General features: G+C 42.6%; 2 protein-coding genes across 3 annotated transcripts; one reads left to right on the forward strand and one right to left on the reverse strand.

Moving 5' to 3' along the window:
* Window positions 1-5,621: 5,621 nt before the first annotated feature.
* On the forward strand, window positions 5,622-17,166 carry LOC6526563 (vesicular glutamate transporter 1). 2 transcript variants are annotated; one of them, XM_039370502.2, is made up of 9 exons: window positions 5,622-5,722; window positions 6,477-6,701; window positions 7,249-7,672; window positions 11,188-11,518; window positions 11,924-12,160; window positions 12,641-13,291; window positions 13,347-13,532; window positions 13,649-13,864; window positions 13,941-17,166. In XM_039370502.2, exons 3-9 carry the CDS (start codon window positions 7,623-7,625, stop codon window positions 14,166-14,168), a joined length of 1,899 nt encoding a protein of 632 aa, XP_039226436.1. In that variant the 5' UTR covers window positions 5,622-5,722; window positions 6,477-6,701; window positions 7,249-7,622; the 3' UTR covers window positions 14,169-17,166. The 2 variants fall into 2 exon arrangements, with proteins under 2 accessions (XP_039226436.1, XP_002087673.2); XM_002087637.4 differs by lacking the exon at window positions 5,622-5,722 and adding an exon at window positions 6,108-6,329.
* On the reverse strand, window positions 17,148-22,444 carry LOC6526564 (phospholipase A1 member A). Its single transcript, XM_002087638.4, has 4 exons — window positions 21,845-22,444; window positions 17,811-18,551; window positions 17,574-17,742; window positions 17,148-17,508 (listed from the first exon to the last, which is right to left on the reverse strand). Exons 1-4 carry the CDS (start codon window positions 21,936-21,938, stop codon window positions 17,403-17,405), a joined length of 1,110 nt encoding a protein of 369 aa, XP_002087674.2. The 5' UTR covers window positions 21,939-22,444; the 3' UTR covers window positions 17,148-17,402.
* Window positions 22,445-22,525: the final 81 nt, after the last annotated feature.

The raw sequence follows: 22,525 nt of genomic DNA on the forward strand, positions 1-22,525 counted from the left end.
TCCACTGCGGTTATTAAAATGCTCAATGCTCTTACCCATACCTAAGTCCTGGTCCACACTCCGGTTTTCAGCCAGGACATCAGGACTCCGCCGACTCCAGTTCGCATTGTCGTCAGACAACTGCAAAAAAGTGTAGCACACTCGCCGGCGCCGTCTAATGGCAGTTGAAGGACCACGCACAGTGGAACTTAAACTATTCTATGGAAAATGTATTAAATGTTTCCAAGAAGCTTACTTTCAAATAAGAATTAACTTACAACAATGCATTAGCTTTGAATTACTTTTGGGCTTCTCTCTAATTGAAGCCATTTAAACACATTTAAATACGTTTTGTAAGTTTACCATTTAAAGTTTTCATTTCAACATCAAGTAACTCGGCCCACTGTCTAAGCTTCCCTTTCGTCTGATAATCAATAAAATGTTTTGGCATTTACTTTCATTGTTTGCTGCTGCCGTTGCAACGCCCCCTTCGCCACGCCCACGCTCAAGGACTTTATTTGCATATATTTCGAGTGGCAACTGGCAAGGCATATTGCCGGGCTTTATATCCTGCCGTTCGCCGTGCTCAAGTCCTTTGCCACCGGGCGTGCCTCGAGAATTGTTTCACTGTCGTCGTTCATTTGGCTTGATGTCCCAAAGACTGAAGACACAACATGAAAGTCGCTTAATCTACTTAAATGTCTTTGAGTTTGAAATCTCCCCCGTTCGGCCACTACAGAATCTTACACTTAAAACTACAAAATATAAACTGTGAATGTTTTTGGAATCATTTACAAAGGTTTCAGGAAGTAACTATCTGAAAGAAACTCTGTTCGGCATTAATTGAGCTCTTCACTTGTGCAGCAATTGTTTTCAGTGCAGCCATGTCTCTGCGAATTGAGACAGGATTGCATCCCCTCTGACAATGGCGTTATTAACATGGATTTATGGCGTATCGCTCGCAGACTTAAGGCCGCTATTAGCGCTCTAAGATGTAAACAAGCTGGGACCGAGGAAAAGTTTCCAAGGAGCAGGACGACGACTCACATGTCCATCAACCCAACTGCAAGGTAACAAAGCAGAAAAACGCAAAACTCAGATGGAAATTCGCGGGAGAAGCCGAAAAGGTAGCATCGGATAATTTCAATTAAAAATGCCTTTGAAAAGGCATTCGGTGGCTGGCTGGCAGGGCAACCATGACAAAGCGTCCTATTGATGTCCTTGTCCCCTTGTCCCCCTGTCTCCCGACGTCCTCAACTGCCGTATCAGCAGTTTTAAATCAGGGGAAACCATGGGTTGATTTTGGATGGAGTGGGGGTAGATGTTACATGGGGTGGTGACTGCAGCTTAATTGAGTTTCGCTTTGACGGCAACCGCATAAAAGGCAACAACTTTTAAGTATTCGCATTCACAGCAATTAAAGCCCTGCGTCAGCCGTGTCCTTTTGCCAGGGAGATCTGGTCTTGGGCAGAGGAAATTAAATATTTCTCTAATGATGACAAACACATTTTGTGGTTTCTTCACACAGATGACCAAGGGAACAAGGCCAGTTTAACGGAGGGTTGCAGCTCAAAAAATAGCTTCTTGTTTACCTAAAGGATAAATACTTTAAAGTGAACTAAATTACAATAATAACGTTTCTTTTCTAAGCATTATCTCCGTTATTTTTATCATATCATATATATTGCTATTCGCAATGATTCTATTTCAAAACTTTTCTAATTCCCCGTAATGCTCAGATTTGCGAACTTTGTGGGGGTGTAGAGATGTGTGTACATGTCTGTTTACAGCATCATAAAGTTATCAACTTGAGGGGCTTGTTGTTGCGATGACGTAGCAAACAAATTTCCACAGTTAACAATGGGCACGTCGTCGCTTCTGTTCCGGTGGCTCCGCGTCCACCACGCCTGTCACTCCATCCTGGAGTCATTTTGTCAGCCCGTCGGACCCATCCCACCACTCGTCCTGCTGCCCGATCCTTGATGGCAGCATAATTGATGCACTCGAGCGTAAGTGATTAGATTCATTATGATGCCTGGCAGGCAATGGCAACGGATCTTCTTCTTCGTGGAGGCAGTTGAAAAGCTGAAAAGGGGGGTATCAGGTGTCCAATGGCGAAGTGAAATGTTTGAAAATTCATAATAAATGTATTAAAACCGATTTAGGGCAACGGAAAAGCACGGACTGGCCGTGCCTGCTAAATGATGTGTGACAACATTTTTATTGCCCGCTCTCGTTCACCCTTATCCTGCGGTGGAAGGGGTAAAAGCCAACGTGCGCCAACATTAATCAAGGCATTCTAAAGATTCAGACTCGCATTTATGAGTAAACCCCTGCGTTTTGAGGGTAAAACTCAAAAAACGAACGCCACAACAGAAAGCGGCACACGCCGGGCGACAAAAGCATTTGCTTCCGTTATACCGCCGCCTGTCACCAGGACTCCTACACTCGACGAAAAAATGTTACATAAACTTGGGCAGAAAAAAAAAGAAATATTTACACTTTGCAAATTGTTTTAAGTATGTGTACGTGAAAAATCAAAGTAGCTTTTTGTATTTATTGAAACCCTCTGGTGTTTTTTTTGTGCTGCTCAGTTTTTTTCTGAGTGCAATAAATAGGAGGCTATGTGTTTCAGTAGGTGGGCTGCCTGCGCATTGTAGCTTGAAATAAAGTTGCACTGACTGACGCTTTTCGCCTTTTGTATTCTGCTCGTATTGTTGTTCGGCAAGCGAAGAGAAAAATGTATTTCGAGTGAATAAATGTAATATACTTTCTATGACCCTAATGGATTTCGTTGTTGTTGTGCGACGGACAAAGGAGTTGGCCTAAATGGAGGCATATGCTAATTAGAACGGGTAAAGCCATCCGTTCATGTGGGGTAGTGGAAGAAAACTACGGAAAATATATGATAGTTTCATGTTTCTGTAAATCCAAGAAATATTATATGCTACAATAAAAATCTCCCACAGAACAGACATCTTAGAATCCCCCGTTTCCTCGCTTCCCCTCGCAGTTTTCATCATATCTCAGACGCTTCCAGCTTTTTGCACACAAACAAAAATAAATATTAAATCTCAGAAATCGTTTTTGGGCAGGAACACACCCTTAACCCCCGACCTGCAAGCCTCCCCCCCTCCGAAGGATACGAAATGCTACGCTTATCGACGAGCACAGCGTTTAGTTTGGTGATTGAGTGGGTGGACATGTGGATTGACAGCATTGGTCTGCTGGATTCACACAGAAGCTCATCAATTTCCCGACTTGGTGGGAAAAGCACTCGCTTGCTTTTGCGGATTTCGCGCTGATATTCGATAGCTTTTAAAGTCGTCACAGTTTCGGCTGGTAATTAAAACCGCGTGAAACCCTTTCACCGACAGTAAGCCGCAGACGCCCATTCCCATAATTCACTCATAAATCAGACAACGAAAAGCCATACATCATACACACCGTGGGGAATCCCCCGAAAAAAAAGTACACAGAGTCGACAAAGCTGCAAAAGTTATTTTGTAATTAGTGCAAGCGGCAAGGACAACGGGAGACCGCCGCGTGGGTAAGGACACAACAGGCCCAACAGGATAATGATGATTATGCTGGCGCAATGAAATTGAAGACGACTTTCTGCCGAAGCTGCACTAATTACCGCTGACGTGCGATGGAAACTGGGAAGCCAGCGGAAGTCCTTCCCCAACTTCAGGACGAAACTCCGTCGAAGGGACTGTCAACTCAAGTTTGACACTTTTTTGCTGGCAATTTATGAGAGCGGGCCAACAGCTAAGGTTTCCTACTTGAGCACAGTGGGTGTTAAAGAATCATTTACAATGATGAAAACTTATAAATTCGTTGTATGTATAATAACAAAATCACATGTATGAAATAAGTTTTTACTCCAAAAGAATGACATATTTAACTGGCATTTTTGGGGCCTTGAGTTTGTGATCAAGTTGAATGGTTACCCAAGGATATATTCCACTGTGCACCATGGGCACTGACTGACACTCGATCCGAGCGACAACGTCGCCACTTAGTTTAGAGTTTTATGAGCGCAATTCGCAATTCGATTATTCTTCATTTACGTCAATCAATGTGGATGGCGCTTTTAGCCGCTAGCCGTAGCCGCGCACCCTTAATCGCTTTGTTTAAATAGTAAAACGGCGCACGGATTGGGCATTTTTCGAAATTTAATATCGCAGATGAGCGACTGTTGATGTGGCTGCTTTTATTGTGCCGCCGTCCTGTCTGTGGAAATCTGTCTGCCCCGAAGTCTGGCTCATCCCGTAGATGTATCTGTATCTGTATCCCTTTTCGAATGCGAAAATCCCGCTGCCGTTTTGTTGACTTTCCTTTCATTTCCCAGCTCGGCTGTTTCCTCCTCCTGCTTCTTGTTTATTTCGCTTTGCTGTTTACTTCCGCAACTTTATTATAGCTTTTGGCTGAGTTGCAACTGTTTGCTGCCTGTTTGCTTTATGCTTATGAGGGTTAGGCCAACGCGTCGTATTAGCAACGTGGCCAGGACATCTGGAGGGGATCCTGGCATGGGACTTCGAACGGAAGCGGGCATTTCTTTGGGGCATGGACTTTTTGTGTGCTATGAATCGATGCGGTTGATGAGAATCGAGGCAGTTGCTCACACCGATGACCAAGATTATTAGCTACTTAAAGTGCCCATTGAGAATAGTGAAGTTGAGCAAGACTTACGCACATAGTCATTACTTAGCAAACTTGGTAAGTAACCGGCACAATTAGTATATCCTTGCGATAAATGAAATGTGAGGAACAATTGTCTAACTCTAGTATAGTTTTTAATGTGCTGTATATGTGCTTGAATATCTAACGCTTCTAAGGTCTTTCTAATAAAAATGCTTTTAAAGTTAAAATATTACATTTTAAGACACAAGTTTAAAGTGCAATCTGAAATGTGTTCGGTGCGAAAACTGACTAAATAAATAAGCTTTTAAATCGACAAATTTCATGAAAGAATTCTAATAAAATTAATGACATGTTTTGTCACCGTTGAAGTGCCCTGTAACTAATGATAATCCATTAGATAGATTTCACGCTCCCAAATGTGCGAATATAAAAAGCATCACGTCCTACTGGAATCGATCAAAGGCGAGAGCAAAGGACTTACTTATTTATAGCTGGTCAAACTTCACGATTCATTTGTAAATGCCCATCCATAAATCGGAGTATTTTCCAAAAAATTTACAGAGTTTGGAGGTATTTTGAGCCACCAAGCAGACAGGGGAAAATATTCAAAATGGCTGACATTCTATGAAAAGTCGGCAAAAGGACGCAGGACGTCTGTGTGCCACGAGGAAAACAATGGAAAATGGCCTGGCAACATGTTAATAGCATTTCACGCACGACTGAGATTCGCATGCCAACCCAGGAGGAGGACATTCCCATGTACCAGGACCTCTGATTGGTCCTTTTTGGCCAGGTGGCATGCCATTCCCCCACACCGGGCCGCAGTCTCAACTGCTACAGTTGCCATCCGCCGTCGACCAATGCCGAAGGACGAAGGACTCTCGAAGGATTCTTGGGCCTGCGCAGCTGTTGTCTGTTTGGAGAGCTTTTCACCACAGCGGGTGCGAACGGGACGGTTGCGTTGATTATGCTGCGGAGGAGCATAATCCGCTGGCAGGACATCCATCTGGGCAGACAAGAAAGGCGAATGCGGGCGCTTTTAGTTTCACTTCGTGCGTTGTCCTGCTGAGGCCAAAAAGCGAGCCTGGAGCTGCGGGTATATAGCTGGGAAAACCCATCTAAACTATATCAATAAATTAGAAAATATAGTTCAAAATATCCGAATAATCGTGCTAATATCGAAAGTGTTTCGAAAAAGTGCTGGCCAGCGGCTAGAAGTTGAGAAATCTACGTTTTTCTGACAACGCCTCGTAATACCCTTGAAAAGAAAATCTCGCACAGTCCAGTGGTTGAAAATTTCCAGTGTATATACAACGCTCCTCCCACCCCTCCCCCCCCATACTCCGCCCACCGCACATACTCGTGCATGTGATACATTCCAGGCCGAGATGGCAGCTTATGTATCCAGGTTCCGCCGCCACCTGTCTTCCGCCGATCTTTGGCGTTGTGGAGGTCCACATCGCGGCTGATTTTGAGTTGGACGTCACACAGTCTTCAGACAGAGTTGGATACGGATCACCATCGTCCTCGTCGTCGTCGTCGTCGTCGTCGGTTCTATAGACAACCTGCCGCCGGTCTCGTGGTCAAACTCTGTCTGGATGTTGTCGTCCCACATACTAAGTTCTTAATTGGTTTATCCAAAGTTTTAAGTTTTTCACTTTAGTTTTATTTCTATTTTTGCGGGCGAGTGTTGCTCAGAAAATGTGAGACTTTCTATCAATAAATAAAAACCATCTATGGATGGTTAAAAATAAATTCTAAGAAATTACTAATATTAATATATTCTTAAAAAACTTATAATTAAATTAGTTTTCTCCTAATTATAAATCCCTTTTGTATTCCATTTGCAGCGTATCGCGTAGTGAATAATCAAGCTATTTAATCTGTTATCTGTGTACCTTATTTGTGATATCCTAACCAACAAAGAAAATAAACTAAACGATTTTCGTTGCCTACTAAAACATAATTTAAGCCAATTTAATCACCGAAAATATCTGTGCTTAAGTTACAACTAGAGGCCGATTATATAATCTTGCACCAACTACGAAATGGATTACGTAACTCTGGTGTGGCATGTAAGTAGGCGTTGTGGCTAAAGGTCAAAAGTACAACTGTTTTTGGGGGAGGAGCTTCCAATGGAATCTTCTAGGGAATTCAGTATGAAACGCCGAAGAATGCTGACATTTATCTCAACTAAGAAACTTACTTGTGGCAATAATTTCTAAATTCCTGTTTTTTTCCAAATGAACTACATTGAATATTAAATTTAAATTCACTTTCCAACTTTTATTTCTAATAATTCCAATTAACTTACCTCCGCTAACTCTTTTGATAGAGATTACCCCAACCAAAAGCGGTGTCAAATTTCATGCTCACACCAAATGGAGCATACAAAGCTATCAAAAGAGCTCACAATGCCAGAAATATTTACAAAATGCTCTCCCGGCTCAGTAGTTACCCCTCATCATCAGCATTTCGAAATCCTCGTGAATTTATGAACATAAGCGGCTTACAAGAAATGTGCAAAATGATGAAATTGTACGGGACCGAGACTTTTGCTTATCAGCAGCAGAACACAAATTGCTGGACCCATTAATAGACGGGTACAAATCTCTTTTGCAGGCACTGTAAATGAAAATGCACAAACTCCACGAATATCCAAATTGTATGGCGACCAAGTGAAAACCCCCCCGCTGAGTGAGCGAGCCAACCCGAAAATAGAGTCATCAAATTTGTGCTGGCTTCACGGAAATTAACCGCCACCGATTCGCCACGCTTATATACACGGCAATCCGCCGTGAAGTAGGCAACAAAATACATTTATGCGCCCAAGTGATAACGGCGCAAAGGCAACGAAGCACAACAGACGCTGACTTGGGCGAAAGGACAGCAGCAGGAGGAGAAGCAGGACCACGACCAGGACTCGGAGATCCGAAGGCAGGGGCGGAGACAGGACAGGAGTCTGGGAAAATCAGGACGACTAGCAGCGCAGCACCATGAAGGGTCTGACGGCGTTTAAGGAGAAGGCGACGGGCGTGTTTGGCGGGTGAGTCAATAAGATGCGATATGATATACTCCAGTAACACCAGGCAGCAGGGTTTGGGTCTTAAAAATATTACGAATTTTAGAGTATATATTTAAGCATATTGCTACAAATTTTTGCTGGCAAGTGTACACCCATGACGGGCTCAAAATGAAATATGATTGCAATCAAATGGACCTGCGAGAGAACAAAAGGGAGCGAGTTTAATTTAACGCAAGGATGGTCGCTGCTCGTGGTTGGCTGAGCTTGACCATGCCAGGATAATGCAGTAAATATGTACCGATATTGATACGCACTCCCGGCTAGCCGGCGTCGCGAAACTTCGGCACGTGTCGCGCGCCCCGGAAAGTTGTAAAATTATTGGCATGCTTAACAAGTCATTAGAGGGGGTTTGGGGATTCTAAGGACTTTGGACTTGGGACTTTCGACTTTTCACTACAAACGACAACGAACGCAGTGCACTATGGGGAATTCGACCTGTTTTTTTGGCATAAATTAATATCTCGTAAAATATTTAAGATACGATGATAATTTTTTTGTCTATTCTTATACACACCTTTACAATCAATTTGGCAAAGTGGGCGTATCGCCGCCTTCGAACAACCGCCCACATCAGCCCCCCGCCCCCCTATCTTTACGATTTTTTTTTTTTTCTACCCAATATATTCTTCAGTATCTATTTTAACGTTGAAAAATAAGAAAATTTTATTTTTTATTTTTGTTCGTCATAAGGCCAGAGCCGTTTCAGTAGTAGTTTTCATATGATGTTCAACGGTCCTTGCCTTCCGTCCAGGCCGGGTATTATAAAGCTTTTTATTTCATTTATTTTTATTTTTCATTTATGCAAAAATGTGTTATGAAACATGCCATAAGTTACCTTGATTAATTTCAAGAAGACTGTCGTCGATATGCCCAACAATGCGTGCGCCACGCTACTAGGAGGGCCGCATTGAAAATTGAGAGGTTGCTACCTAATAATTTAATTTTCGCGAAAAGTCGCAAAAATTCGCAAATGAAACCTATGTGTTCTAAATAGGGAATTAATCACTCTACAGCATGGACTAACACACTTACTAAACAAATTTGAACAATTTTTTAAAACTCTATTCAAAGTTGAAATTTTATTTTGAAAGTTGGACGAGAACATCACTTGATAAATATACAAATTGTTAAGTTTACGCGCACGAACTAAGCAACATATTAGTAGAAACACATAGTACACACCTCAAGAATGAGTATACATTTCAAATTTGACGGGTTTAGGCCTTGTGGTTCAAGAAATATTAATTTTAGTAAGCACTAAAAAAAGAAGCTCTCCGATGGCATGTGCTTTGTGTTTGCAACAGCTGACTTTACAGCTGTTAATTTTAACAGTGGACTGTTAATTTAACATTTGCGTTACAGATTATAAATCTTTGATCAATTCTTAATATGTTAAAAAAAAAAATTTCAAAATTTGAAACACTTTAAAAAATACATTTATGCCAAAAAAACAGGTCAAATTCCCCATAGTGCAGTGGCATGCGGACTGGTGAGCTCACCGGTGCCTCAGGAATTCCGGGCACGTTGGCAGCACGTGTCCGGGAACTTCAACTCCAGCACCTTCGATTGCGAACGAAACGCAATAAAGTCGTGCCACTGGGGCATATTGGGCAAACACTCGATGAATGTGGATGTGTGTGTGGTCGTGTGGTATGCAATTTGATGGGCACACCTCGTCTGATTTCTCAAGGACCTTGGGTGCTAAATTAGAAATTGGAACAATAGGTGGCACATCGCTTTCATTAAGGAATGTGTTGCATACCGACGAAGGGCTGCTGCAGCGCTTAAGGCAAATGAAATTGATTTTTACGAGCTGCGAGCCGTTTCCGTATCTGTATTCCTTTCCGTTGCCAACAGGACCTGCTGCTGAAGCGCTCGAGTGGCACTCGGCGCGAAGAAATTGAAATGCCTTGTCGGGGGAGAGTGCTCAAGGAGTTCCTTTATCCTTGCCAGTGAAAATGAAATTAGAATTGCCATTGAAAACGCGGTCGTGTCGCTGACAAGACACCTCCTCCCGCGAATGCGAGAGCATCTTCATCACAGTTGTCAAGGCAAACAAACTAATACACCCCACACAGCTCTATATATTTATAAATATCTGTGAATGTGCCCCATTTACATCTCTAATGGTCGCGTTTTTGTGGCCACGTTAAAGTCAAAGGCGAATGGTACAAAAGCCTTCAGCTTGTGGCGCCAGTTATCCTTAATCTAGGCGGCGCCAAAAAGTCTGCAACATTTTTACTGACAATCAATGCGGAACTTCAGCGCCAAGGATAGTTTGGCGAGTCGTCAAGAAAGTGATATCTAAAAAATCCGACGCTGAGATGTTCTAAATTGAAAACACAAAATTGTGAATAAAAGTAAAAAAATGTAGAATAAATAAGAATCAGTGAAAATTATGGTGGCATTTCTATTCCAAACGTTTAAAGTCCTCTGCCCGCTCATTTTTACTTGACTGATTCAAAAGTGAGCATATTATTTATTACCTTAAAATGGTAATCGAACACTCTTTTGTCCCATAACAAACCTAACGATGGACATAACGCAGTCCCTTTTGGCGAAGGGCATGAAATTGGCGTCAGCCTTAAAGTCGGTCAAGGCGCAAGTTGCTCGAAGGACGTACATAAGTCGTTCCCTCAGCTCCTTTTTTTTGCGCTCTTATTCAGGAGGTCCTGCGTGACCAGACGAGGGTAGCTTTGGCGGCAGACAGTTGAGTTATGTGACAGGCGGCGACTTCGACGACGGCAAAGTTATATCCACTGTAGTGGCTTGTTTTCGGCTGGTGGCTGCTTATTAGTTTGTATTGCGTACTTATGGGGACTTTGTCTGGATATTTATGAAGAAAAATTCCAAATGCCGAGCAGAGTGAGAGGAGGCCATATCTCAGTTGATGTGTCACTTATCTCGGGTTAATGGCTTGCTCGGAATGGTTGGCTGGTGGCCAGGTCACCCCAGTTATCAGCCCAGATATCAGCTAACACACATCCATCAATCTAGTCGATGACAAGGTCTTTTAACTGTGTTTAAACTGGGAAATCAAATCTGGAAATGCGATTGCGGATTCCTTCCTACCTGCTCCAATCAACTTTAAATACCCGTAGCCCTGCTATCAGCACTTAATGAAATTGAATTTCATTCCACCCACAGGACATAAGTTCTGCCTGCGATTCCTCCCCCAAGTCACCGCAATTCCTCGGGGACCCTTGGGAAAACAACAACCACCTTCGGTGGGCGAAGCTGGAAGGGGGTGGCAGCTGTTGCTGCTAACAAGCCGAAAATATTTGTGTTTTCACGCCCTCTCGTTGACCTGTTGATTTGGCCAGCCAACCGCTCTAATTGGCATGAATTATGCCCCAGTAGAAAGTGTTTGCAATATACTACAGCATTGGTTTTAGGAACAATCCTGGACAAATTGTGTTAGACCAACTGAATGAAGATACATTTTAATGAGGATCTGGTTTGACTTTCTCCCACAGCCTGAAGCCCAATATGGAGAAGTTCGAGATATCGCAGAGCTATCATGGCGGTCACGGGGGCTACGAGGAGATGGAGGGGGGCGACCGGGAGGGCCGCGGACCGGGCGGCGGCCACGCCTACGACGACGACGACGACCGGCCCGACTCGCCTGCCTCCTTCGAGGAGATCGAGCGTCCGCCGCTCCGCAAGATCGACAAGTACTGCAAGGCGGAGTGTCCTTGCATGCCGGCCCGCTACACCATCGCCACCATGGCCTGCGTGGGATTCATGATCGCCTTCGGCATGAGGTGCAATATGTCGGCGGCCAAGCTCAAAGGGGAGCACAATGGGGTGAGTAGTCACTAGGAACACTAAGTACTTGTTTTATAATTCTTATAAATTTAAATTTGCCAAAATGTTAAAGTTGTTCCCTAACAACTTGCATATTAAATACATTAAATTGTCAGCATTAAATGAGCATTCATAAATTCGAGAGATGGATCCCTCATTCATAAAATTCGCTTCATTTGACGAGAAGCTGTTGTCAATTAGGGAGTGTGTCTGTGTATGGGTGGGTATGACTCAAAAGTCATACATGCACAAAAGGACACGCCCCCACACACACAGCCACCCATCATAGAAACCTATTTGAAACTCTGAATGCTTGACGCTCGTTAATAAATGCCCGAAGCGGTTTTTAATGATTGTTAAGCTTCCGTCACTCACGCCGTGAAATGTGTTTCTGGAATTTTGCAGACTGTGTTCATGAACTGGACGGTCGCCGTGGAGAGCCATGTGGACTCGTCCTTCTTCTGGGGCTATCTGGTGACGCAGATACCCGGCGGCTTCATCGCCTCCAAGTTTCCGGCCAACAAGATATTCGGGCTGTCCATCGTGAGCTCCGCCACGCTGCATCTCTTCGTGCCATTCGCCATGACCCTGATGCACGGTCATGTGGTGATTTGCGTGAGGGTTCTGCAAGGACTCTTCGAGGTATGTTGCCAAACCAACCAACCAACCAACCTAACAACTTGCCCAATTCGATTTTGCCACAGATCAAAGCCGGGGATTACGGCTGCGTGATGTTGCGAAAATGGGGAGGGTTAGATTTTGCTTTATGATAAAGCAAATATGTGAAATGGAAACATGTCCTAAGCTCTCAAAGGGATGGGGGTCCTGGCAGGGCGGGCAAAAAATAACAAAAGCATTTATTTTAATGCGATTTCTTTGTGCGAAGGACTGGGGAGTATGTCATTTTTCTGCGACTCGGAAGGGAAGGAATGATACTTAGTAAAAAGGATGTTTCTTTATTCGCATTCGGAAGCAACTATATTTTAAATTTATATTTTTAATATAGATTCCTGAATATTTTTAGAGTTAGTTAAAGAACTGACTGAAATAGGACATTTTTCTGAAATTGCCAATCTTATTTGACTTATTGGAATAATCCATATATTCCACAATCTTCCTTAGGGCGTTACCTATCCAGCCTGCCATGGCATCTGGCGCTTCTGGGCGCCGCCCATGGAGCGCTCCCGACTGGCGACGCTGGCCTTTTCCGGTTCCTATGCGGGCGTGGTGGTGGGACTACCGCTCTCCGGGCTGCTGGCCGATACCGTGGGCTACCAGGCGCCGTTCTACGCCTACGGGGTGTTCGGCATCATATGGTACATGTTCTGGATATGGTTGTGCTTCGAGAATCCGCGCAAACATCCGGCCATCAGTATACCCGAGCTGAAGTACATCGAGAAGTCGCTGGGGGAGTCGGCTCATCCGACGATGCCATCCCTGAAGACGACTCCATGGCGGGAGATGATGCGTTCGATGCCGGTCTACGCCATCATTGTGGCGAACTTCTGCCGCTCCTGGAACTTCTACCTCCTGGTGCTGTTCCAGTCCTCGTTCCTCAAGCACAAGTTCGGTTTTAAGGTGGAGGAGGCGGGCTTTGTGGGCTCCCTGCCCCACTTGATCATGACCACGATAGTTCCATTTGGCGGCATGTTGGCGGATCACCTGCGCAAGAACGGAATCCTGTCCACCACCAATGTGCGAAAGCTCTTCAATTGCGGCGGTTTCGGTATGGAAGGCCTCTTTTTCCTATTTGTTGCACATTCATCAACGGCGGTAAGTTAAGATTCATTTTTTATGTTTTCTATTGCTATAGAGTTTTCGTTTTTAGACGGGTGCCATGTTTGCCTTGACTTGCGGCGTGGCCTTCAGTGGCTTTGCTATATCCGGTTATAATGTCAATCACCTGGATATCGCTCCTCGTTATGCCAGTATATTGATGGGTCTTTCGAACGGAATTGGCACTCTGGCCGGCATCATTGTGCCCTATGCCCTTGATGGTCTCATCCAGGCTAATGTAAGTTATAAATTATTTATATATGTTAGGGATGTTAGCTGGTTTCTGTAGCAAAGATACTTGTTTTGTATCATATAGATAAATATCTCATATATAAATATATTCAATTGTTTCAGCCCACCGGTTGCTGGACCACTGTCTTCACCCTGGCCGCCTGTGTTCATTTGGTTGGCTGCACTTTCTACGGCATTTTTGCCTCCGGAGAGCTGCAGCCGTGGGCGGAACCTCCGGCCGAGGAGCAAAAGGTGTGGGCTCCACCACCAGGTGCCATTACCAACACGGATCCTAGCCAGGCGGGCATGTTGGGCGACTACATGAAGGAAACCTCATTCGTAAGTCTAGAAGCTAGAATATTATGATAGTATAACTACAAAGGGATTTTGTCTTTTTTATCTTCTTTTTTAATAGGGTGCCCCCGAGTACACTGAGCAGAGCCAAATGCAGCAGTCGAGTGCCATTAGCTACGGCGCCACAGGACACGTGGCCAACAATCCCTTCGCCATGGCCAGCGGTGCTCCGCCCATTGCGGAGGAGGATGTCCCACCGACCTACGGGGAAGTTACCAATCCTGGCCAGTATGGGTACACGCAAGGACAAATGCCGTCCTACGATCCGCAGGGATACCAGCAGCAGTAATGGGTTCGCCATAGGTCACTGATATATATCATAGCTTTTAGTTGTAGTCGGAAATCGTTTGACGTATATTGTTTGTTCTTGGTGTGCCGTTAAAGTTTTTCCCCCATTCTCTCTGTATTTGTTGAGTTCCATCGATGGAGGGATCCTAGGAGACCTTACAGAAACATATAAGTGTATGTATGTATAACTAAAGAGTAACGAATTTGTCAGCGAATAAGGGGATTCCACATGCCACACTAACACAATGAAACTATGTACCTAACAGAGAAACTACATATGCATACACAGCAATACCGATAACCACTACCAATACCATTAGCCCACATAACAAACTGACCCAAAACTGACCTAATCGACCTATAAAGCATATATACTATTAGGGTCTCGCTTACGCGAATTTCTATTTACAAGCTCTGAAAATCGAAACTGCAACACAAGATAGGGAAAGAACTGGAAATATATACTCAACACTTGTGTATATCATAAATCACATAATCCACACACAAAGCCTATGATAATTATATTTATATCGGTATAATCGTATATACATATATAGCCAAAGATTGTTGTTGAACTGCAAACTGCAAGTTTTATTACCGTTGATGATATTATCTTCTGTGTAAAGAGAACATTTTAATCAAACCCAAGCAATTGTTGATGTTCGGCACGAATGATAACCATAAAAAGAACTAGCTAATCAAAAGTCATAAGAATACTCTGTTAACTAATTGCTGTTTATGTTTAATATTATTATTTAGTTCATTGATATTAATGCACCGTATGCTTTTGTGTTAAAATAACATGAGCAAGGCATGATGTAGGTACTAAACATAATACTTAAGTAGATAGCCGTAGGCGCATATAACCTCAGACTTGGTCTTCATATGCTCACTACATCTAAATAATATTAAGGCATACTTTAAATAAATGTTTAAAATGGTTTAGGTTTCTTCAGTGTTCTTTCCTAAAACTGTTATATAAATTAATTTTCAATCAAATTTAAATTTACTTCTAATTATCATTATCATTATCGTTAATTATTTTGTAAACCTAAGTAAATTAAAGTTATATGATTACTGCATAAGAAGTATTAAATCTCTCTAAAGTAATAAATTTAACCAATTTTGAAATATCTAGTAGATTGTAAATAAATTATTTTACGTAACTTAAACCTTTTTGTTAACATTATTATGCACCACTTTGATTTAAATGCACAAATTTAACTTACAAAATGCACTGTTGTTTTTCTGTTGTTCATTAGTTTGAAGCACCACTTGTTTACTTAAAGTTGTTAAATTTTAATTATTGTTTAGTTGAGGTTTTCTATTACTGCCGCAAATACATATTTAGACGCACTTACTTTCGCACTGTACCATTGAATATGCAAATTTACACAAATTATTTCTAATCGTCTGTATATTACCCGATCGTATTAAGATAGCCACCAGTATTATAAATAGCTATATAAAGGTAATTTAAATTATTCACATTTAAATCACTATGTATTAAAAACGTGAACATTTTCTAACTAAAAGAGTCAATTCTAATACCGTAATTTGTACAGCGCAGCGAATAAATAATCACACAGATACTCGTATAGCCACTTACAAATAGCTAATATATATTACAATTTTAAATGTTCTTGGATGAAAGTTCCAATTGAAGACAACAATACTGCTTGTGAAAGCGACAATACCTAGTGAAGTAAGTCTAGTTAATAGTTAATATATTTACATTGGTCTATCAGTTTTATTTACTTACCATTATGATTGTATTTTAGGCTCAAATTTTTAAACGAATGCTCGCGCAGGCATTTAAAAATGTTGGCCATTGGGGCGTATGTGTAATATTAGGATAGTGTACAATTCTTTCTGTATATAAATCCGATTCTTCAATTGAGTATGGCTCTTCTAATCTGGAGACTATAACAATAGAGACTTCGATTTGATTTACCTTTTTTGTTTTTGAGAGATACTCAAGCTCTCGGGGCTGTGTGGACAATAATAACATAAATATGTTAACCAGAAAGCCACGGTTAAACTTTTGCTTGCTAAGATATAAAATAAAAAAAAAAACGTAATCAAAATCACTTGACATAACAGTTTGTAAATAAAGCGTATCTCGTAGTTGAATGCCATCATTAAATGCTTTTGTGAGTAATTTAAGTGTACATAAAGCCAAGTCGAAGCGAAGCATAACTTAAACCTAAATGAGCGCAACTTTAATAGTGTTAAACCATCAGTTTTGGCCATAACCAGTCACAGAAGAACAGGTCGCATCTAGGGTATTTTAACTACTAGCCAAACTTAAATGTTGTGCATGAAGGTAAATTGGAAGCGTGAAGGATATGCATATACTTTCATACAGAAATATAGGCGCACAATACCAGATATATGCTATTAAAATAAATCATAAACTATCTTCTAATCATTAATCAAATGACAAAGGGGCTGAAGAATCGCCTCCACAGAGTCTTCTGAATATTTAAAAGATGTAGAACGATATTACCGCTATACTTAAACCGTGTATATAATTAGTAACAAAATATTCTTTGTGTTCACTGAGAGTTCTGTATACACAATATAACGTATTGAATCAAAATTATGAATATTAAACGCAATCGGAGATCCCTTTTCTGGCAACACCCGCCCATGTTGTATAATTTGTATGGTAGCTAAACCAAATTAAAATAATACTTATATATTTCAGTGTATGCTCATTAAACCAAAAAAAAAAAACGAAAAACAAAACGAATATTAAAAAACATAACCGAATAATGGAGAGTTAAAACCCCTAATCATTTGAAAACAGAATAAATCTACCAATCTACACCAATACCACTTGAATTTCGTTACCAGAAGTAAAGATATAATGTCCTTGCATGAGAAAACCATATGAATATCATGATAATGACGGTCATTAAGCCACAACAAAATTAAGCCTAATGAAATGTATTTGGAATTCAATAAAACGAACATGTTAAAATTATGCCAAACAAGTGAGTTGTTTTATTCCTCAGCGACTTTCGGCATAAAACTTAACTATTTATTTGTACAAGTCCCAACGAAAAAATGGCTGCATTTAGAACTAATAACAAAAATATGAAATAAATAGGTATCAATTAGGAAACAAGCTAAAATCACATGAGTGCTACGCTGTAAAAGATGCATAAATTGAGGCGCTTTTCCAATCGATTCAAATACACATTATACGATCTCGCCATGTCGAACAGCATTATCTCCGTACTCCCTGGTACTCCCCATTGGATCGTCCTTTTCCCGGAAATCCGCGAGCAAACGGCGCCTTGGCATTGGTGGTCACATAATAGTTCCCTCGAGCTCTGTCAAAAGTTATTGTATATTAATAATTATTTATATAGGAATCTGTGTTAAAGGTGTAGCTTACTTGTGTGAACAGTGCTCGCCCATTAGCACATACTCCGAGTCCTTGGGCTCACACCAACCTATTAGGTAGGAGAACAAGTTTGGACAAGGACCCGCATAAAATCCCCGAGTTGTTGTTATGGATTCAATGAAGTACGGCGTGACTTTTGTGTGATCGCAAGCCAACGTTTCTGGGGGATAAAAGTATAGTAAGTAATAGTAGTATATATAATATCTCGTTGAATCTAAGTTTACTTACGAAACAAGGTCGCCGATCCCACACAAGCTGGTTGCCTGGTGCCTCCGTTTACATAGAAGTCCGCATGACCACTGGAGTGCCACTGCCCCAGGATGCCAGCGCCGGTGTGCAGGACATCCACAAAGTGGGCATCGGTCGTATCCAGATCCCTGGAGTTGTTGGCTCCGGCATAGAAGAATATCGTTGGATCCAGGGCGGTGATCCTGCCCAGCTTGCCCTCCTCCGGCTTCAAATAGTTGGCCACCAGACCGGCGATGTGAGCACCCACACTGTATCCAATGAAGTGCAGATCGTCCGGCTGGACGCCACGTGGATGTCGGGCGAGGTATTTGACCAGCTGGGAGATACACAGACTGCCGAACCGAGGAGCCCAGTCCATCTGACTCAAACATGGTTCCTTAACGGCATCCGCGTAGTCCACTATGATGATGTTGTACTCGCCCACACTAAAGTACGCCTCCCGGAGATCCGGACTGGGACTCAGAGTTCTGCCGCCGCCGAAGCCGTGGATTATGATCTTGGTGGGATGGCGTGGATTGAAGTGGGTGTAGTACAGGGCATTCGGATCTAGGACATCTATGAACTCCGGCTGCTCCTGGGTGCGTCTCGTATACAGATAGAACTGAATCTTCGGATGAGGACAGCGGTAGGGCTTTTGCAGGCAAGAATCCGTCACATAGACCTGGGTTTGGTTTTGTCCAGCCGCCACGGCAGCTGCCACCACTCCCGCATTTTGAGCAGCTGTATGGAGGATATGTGAGATACAAGATACAAGATCTTAGTTGACAAACTTGTTTCGCTCTGCGAGATATTACATTTAATTACATAAGCCGCTGGCAGCGACATTGAATGCTTGCAATTTGGCACGCTGCAAATGTCATGCAATTGCTGTTGCTGTTGCAGTTGCAGTTGCAGCAGCAACATTCGGTCGCAGAAAGTAAAAGTCAGAGCCAAACGGAAGTGACGCTATTTTCTGTGGCCTCCTGCTCTTTGTTTGCGATTTGCCACCAACGACTGGGTTTATTTTTGACAAAACGCGCTGCTCATGATATAACTGGAGCTGGATGCGGAATGAGTATGCGTAATTTATGCATCCGATTCATGGGGCAAGGAAAAACCATTTGAGATCGGCTTATCTGACACTTGGCTCGTTGCCTGCGAACAGATATGCGCCAAGTGGTTTGGATTCACAATTGTGATGGGTGGCTTCACATGTGTGGTTAGGTTGCCTGGTTTTTCCATTACAGTACGAATATTATACGCATCTATGATCTTCACACCTAATTTAGTTATCTTTAAATTAAGCTGACAAACTACAATATGTAATACGATACGATATTGTTCAACCAAACTGGGTATAATATTTATAACTACAATGTTCAAAGTTCTTTAGGAGATTGGCGAATGTGTGGCGAGCTGTAATGAAATAAAGTAAAGTAAACAGGTACTGATATTTTTGGAACAGCCATTAGCTAGCTCCAACTATTTTTCCTGTCCGTGGCGTTGAGCTCACCGCATGCGTACGAAACCCAAGTGCGCTTTGAATCTAAATGGCCAAATTAAAAATCTAACGCAGCAGACATGAGAATCGGCCTTCAACTCAGCTCAGTTGGTGGCGCCAAAATGTTGACTAGCAATTGGCCCACTTGCGGTTGAAGTTAGCTTGTAGTTAGCCGATAACCGAAAGTCATGCAACCGGTCTACGAAACTATTGCAGATGCTGACTCTTGCCGGTTGGGTGGCCACTGGAAATACCCGAAGATATCAGCTGCCTTATAGGGCATAAATGGCATACATGTATATACCCCAGCGACACAGTGAACACGGCTTGTTTCACTCCCATTGCGATGACGAGTGTTCGTTAGACCAGCAGCTGGTTGAATTAATCATGCAACAAGCGTATTTTTACATCACAGAAGGCAGCATAATGCCACTCAACCGCCCACCGATAACCGCGATACAGGCAAAGAAAATGATATGCTACAAATGCAGTCAATTGTGAGAGAGTTATGAATGGGAAATGGGTGTTAGCTCAACCATTTACGTATTTCCAATTCCTGTTTTTATTTAACCCCTACGTAGGACTAACATCCTTTTCTTTCTCTGTAACCCTACTGCCCACTTAGCAATGGGCACTGGTCGCGGTCATGCCTCAATTGTCTTGAGCTTTTCAGTTGTTTTCATTGGTTTTTCACAATCGCATATCTCGGACTTCGTGAGCTGCTTTTTCCATCTTATGTAAGGCCACCCACCTCCTCCCCTTTTCTATTTTCTTTTCCATTCGTGCATTACGCACGCCAATTAAATGACTTTTTTTTTGGGTTTGTTTATATTTTTTTTGGCGGGAAAACTTCGTGGGGAAATTTTTGGGAGCATGGGGCTGGCCGGAAAACACTGTCCAACTAACACAAATCAGACCCGAAACGGAAGCCGTCGAATGCGGAAGGAGAAAAGAGAGTTGGACGCGAAACACGAAATACTCATCGCCTGCTAAGTGAAAGATGATTTTGGGTTGGCTCGCTTTTGACATTGTTTATTTGTGGGTTTTTGTGTTTTTTATTTGCCATGCGTCACGGACATTGTTTGGCTTGGTTTTTACGTTGGGTGTTATTGGCCAATTGACTTCGAATCGATATCGAGATTTGTGTGTCACAACCTTAAGGCTTTGAAGTGCTGGCAAAATACATTGCATGTCTTCGTTTTTAATTAGATAATCATGTTGGCACAGTTCTTAAAATATTTCTTCATCACTGGTTTTAATATAAAACAAGAGAGAACGCTATAGTCGAGTTCCCCGACTATCTGATACCCGTTACTCAGTTAGTGGAAGGGAGAAGGAGAGTCTTAAACACAGTTTTTGGCGGTTTGTGGGCGTTAGAGTGGGCGTGGCAAAAAGTTTTTTGGCAAATCGATAGAAATTTACAAGACCAATACAAAAATGAAAAAATATCAAAACATTTTTCAAAAGTGTGGGCGTGGCAGTTTTGGGCGGTTTGTGGGCGTTAGAGTGGGCGTGGCAACATGAATCGACAAACTTGCGCTGCGTCTATGTCTCTGGAGTCTGTATGCTTAATCTCAACTTTGTAGCTTTGGTAGTTCCTGAGATCACAGCGTTCATACGGACGGACAGACAGACGGACAGACGGACAGACGGACAGACGGACATGGTCATATCGACTCGGCTATTGGTCCTGATCAAGAATATATATACTTTATATGGTCGGAAACCCTTCCTTCTGCCTGTTACATACTTTTCAACGAATCTAGTATACCCTTTTACTCTACGAGTAACGGGTATAATTAACTGCTTCTAGATTTGAACATACGAGTATAGTTGACCTGCTTTACGGCTATAATTGTTCGGATTTCCTTGGGTTCATTAACCAGTAATCTGGCCTAATGACAGTCCCCTCCAATAGCTGTTATTCTACATCATCTGATGCCCGTGGGCCTCTGAATTCAAAACTTGACAATGACACGCAGCCCGGCAACGCGTATACGCCCTGTGTGACACCTTCGACGGGGGCAATAAAGTAATGGCAGGCACTAAATAAATTGCAAAAGCTACTAAACGTGTCAAGGTGCAGGGACAGAAAAATATGAATACATTGAGTGCCTAAAACTTGAGAGATTTCGGGGGCAGACTTAATCGGTAGTCGGGTCAATTAATTAACTTGGCTACGTGAGATTATAAAAGTCACACCATGACAAGGCAGCAGTATTGTGTGGGATGAGCCCCGTGAAGTATTTGGTACTCGAAGATAGGCCTTTCAAGATATTTAAGTTGTTGACCAAGATATGAGGCAAGGTCGAAGTCGGGAGAAGAAAATGCTGGTAAACATTGTGCAACTAGTTAAAAATGAAATTTAAAACGACGCCAATTTGAAGTGTCAACAGAAACAGAAACAGCAGACACAATGACAGGGCCAAACGAAAGATATTGGGGAGAAAGAAGTGCCAACCGGGGCGAAAGTAAAAGTTTAACTTAAATTTGTGTCTTTATGGTTTTTTTCTTTAGCACAACATATACGAACCGGCGAATTCCAGGCGTAAGAGTGTAAAACTCACGGTGAGCAGCTGCAGCCAAAAGTCTGCACGTATTGGTTTCCACACACACTGTAACCACATGCTTTTCCTTTTTCGGCTTTTATGTTTTGCGAATTCACGCTACTTTTAATTTCAATTGCAGTTGCAAGTGCTATTATATAACTGGGTTATAACTGGTATCTAGCTGAAACTCTGAACTCTTCTGGGCTTTGGGTCAAGGCCTGCTCGTTGACCGGCGACTCTGCTGTCTCAAAACAGTGCAAAACTCTTTCTTGGGCACCAGCTTAAGAGCTGGTCATTGGACTCGATTTCGATTTCAATGCGCAGCAAGACGACGGCAAAGCTGGCGAGGCATAATTCCGGCTGCCTCTGCGCAGAAATTGATTCAGTTTTGTGTTTTACCACACTTCTTTTACTACTGCGGGCACGCGAGGTCTTTGAAAGAGATTGGCTACCAATCGAAGTCGGCTTTCACCGCCCGAAGTTCGCGTACACGTGCGATTTGATTGCGCTCCGGCGAGCCACTGACTGCCGAGTTCGTGTCCGAAGTCTTTCGTTTTTGGGGCTGCCCAAAAGTTCGCGCTGGTGCGCAAAAGCTCGCTGCTTTGCGTGAAAAGCTTTCGACTTTGTTTTGGTATTTAAATACGACAGAAAAGCGACAGTTGCAA

Source organism: Drosophila yakuba, chromosome 2L (assembly GCF_016746365.2).
Source record: "Drosophila yakuba strain Tai18E2 chromosome 2L, Prin_Dyak_Tai18E2_2.1, whole genome shotgun sequence".
In the NCBI taxonomy this organism is placed as follows: Eukaryota; Metazoa; Arthropoda; class Insecta; order Diptera; family Drosophilidae; genus Drosophila; species Drosophila yakuba.

Bases quoted from the DNA above. Each gene is read 5' to 3' on its own strand.
- LOC6526563 (XM_039370502.2), top strand. From the start codon at position 7,623: ATGAAGGGTCTGACGGCGTTTAAGGAGAAGGCGACGGGCGTGTTTGGC. The intron at 11,519-11,923 runs GTGAGTAGTCAC...GGAATTTTGCAG, and splicing joins TCAAAGGGGAGCACAATGGG to ACTGTGTTCATGAACTGGAC. The intron at 12,161-12,640 runs GTATGTTGCCAA...AATCTTCCTTAG, and splicing joins TTCTGCAAGGACTCTTCGAG to GGCGTTACCTATCCAGCCTG.
- LOC6526564 (XM_002087638.4), bottom strand. From the start codon at position 21,938: ATGTGGTTACAGTGTGTGTGGAAACCAATACGTGCAGACTTTTGGCTG. The intron at 18,552-21,844 runs GTTCGTATATGT...TCCTCCATACAG, and splicing joins CTTACGCCTGGAATTCGCCG to CTGCTCAAAATGCGGGAGTG. The intron at 17,509-17,573 runs GTAAGCTACACC...AACTTTTGACAG, and splicing joins GGCGAGCACTGTTCACACAA to AGCTCGAGGGAACTATTATG.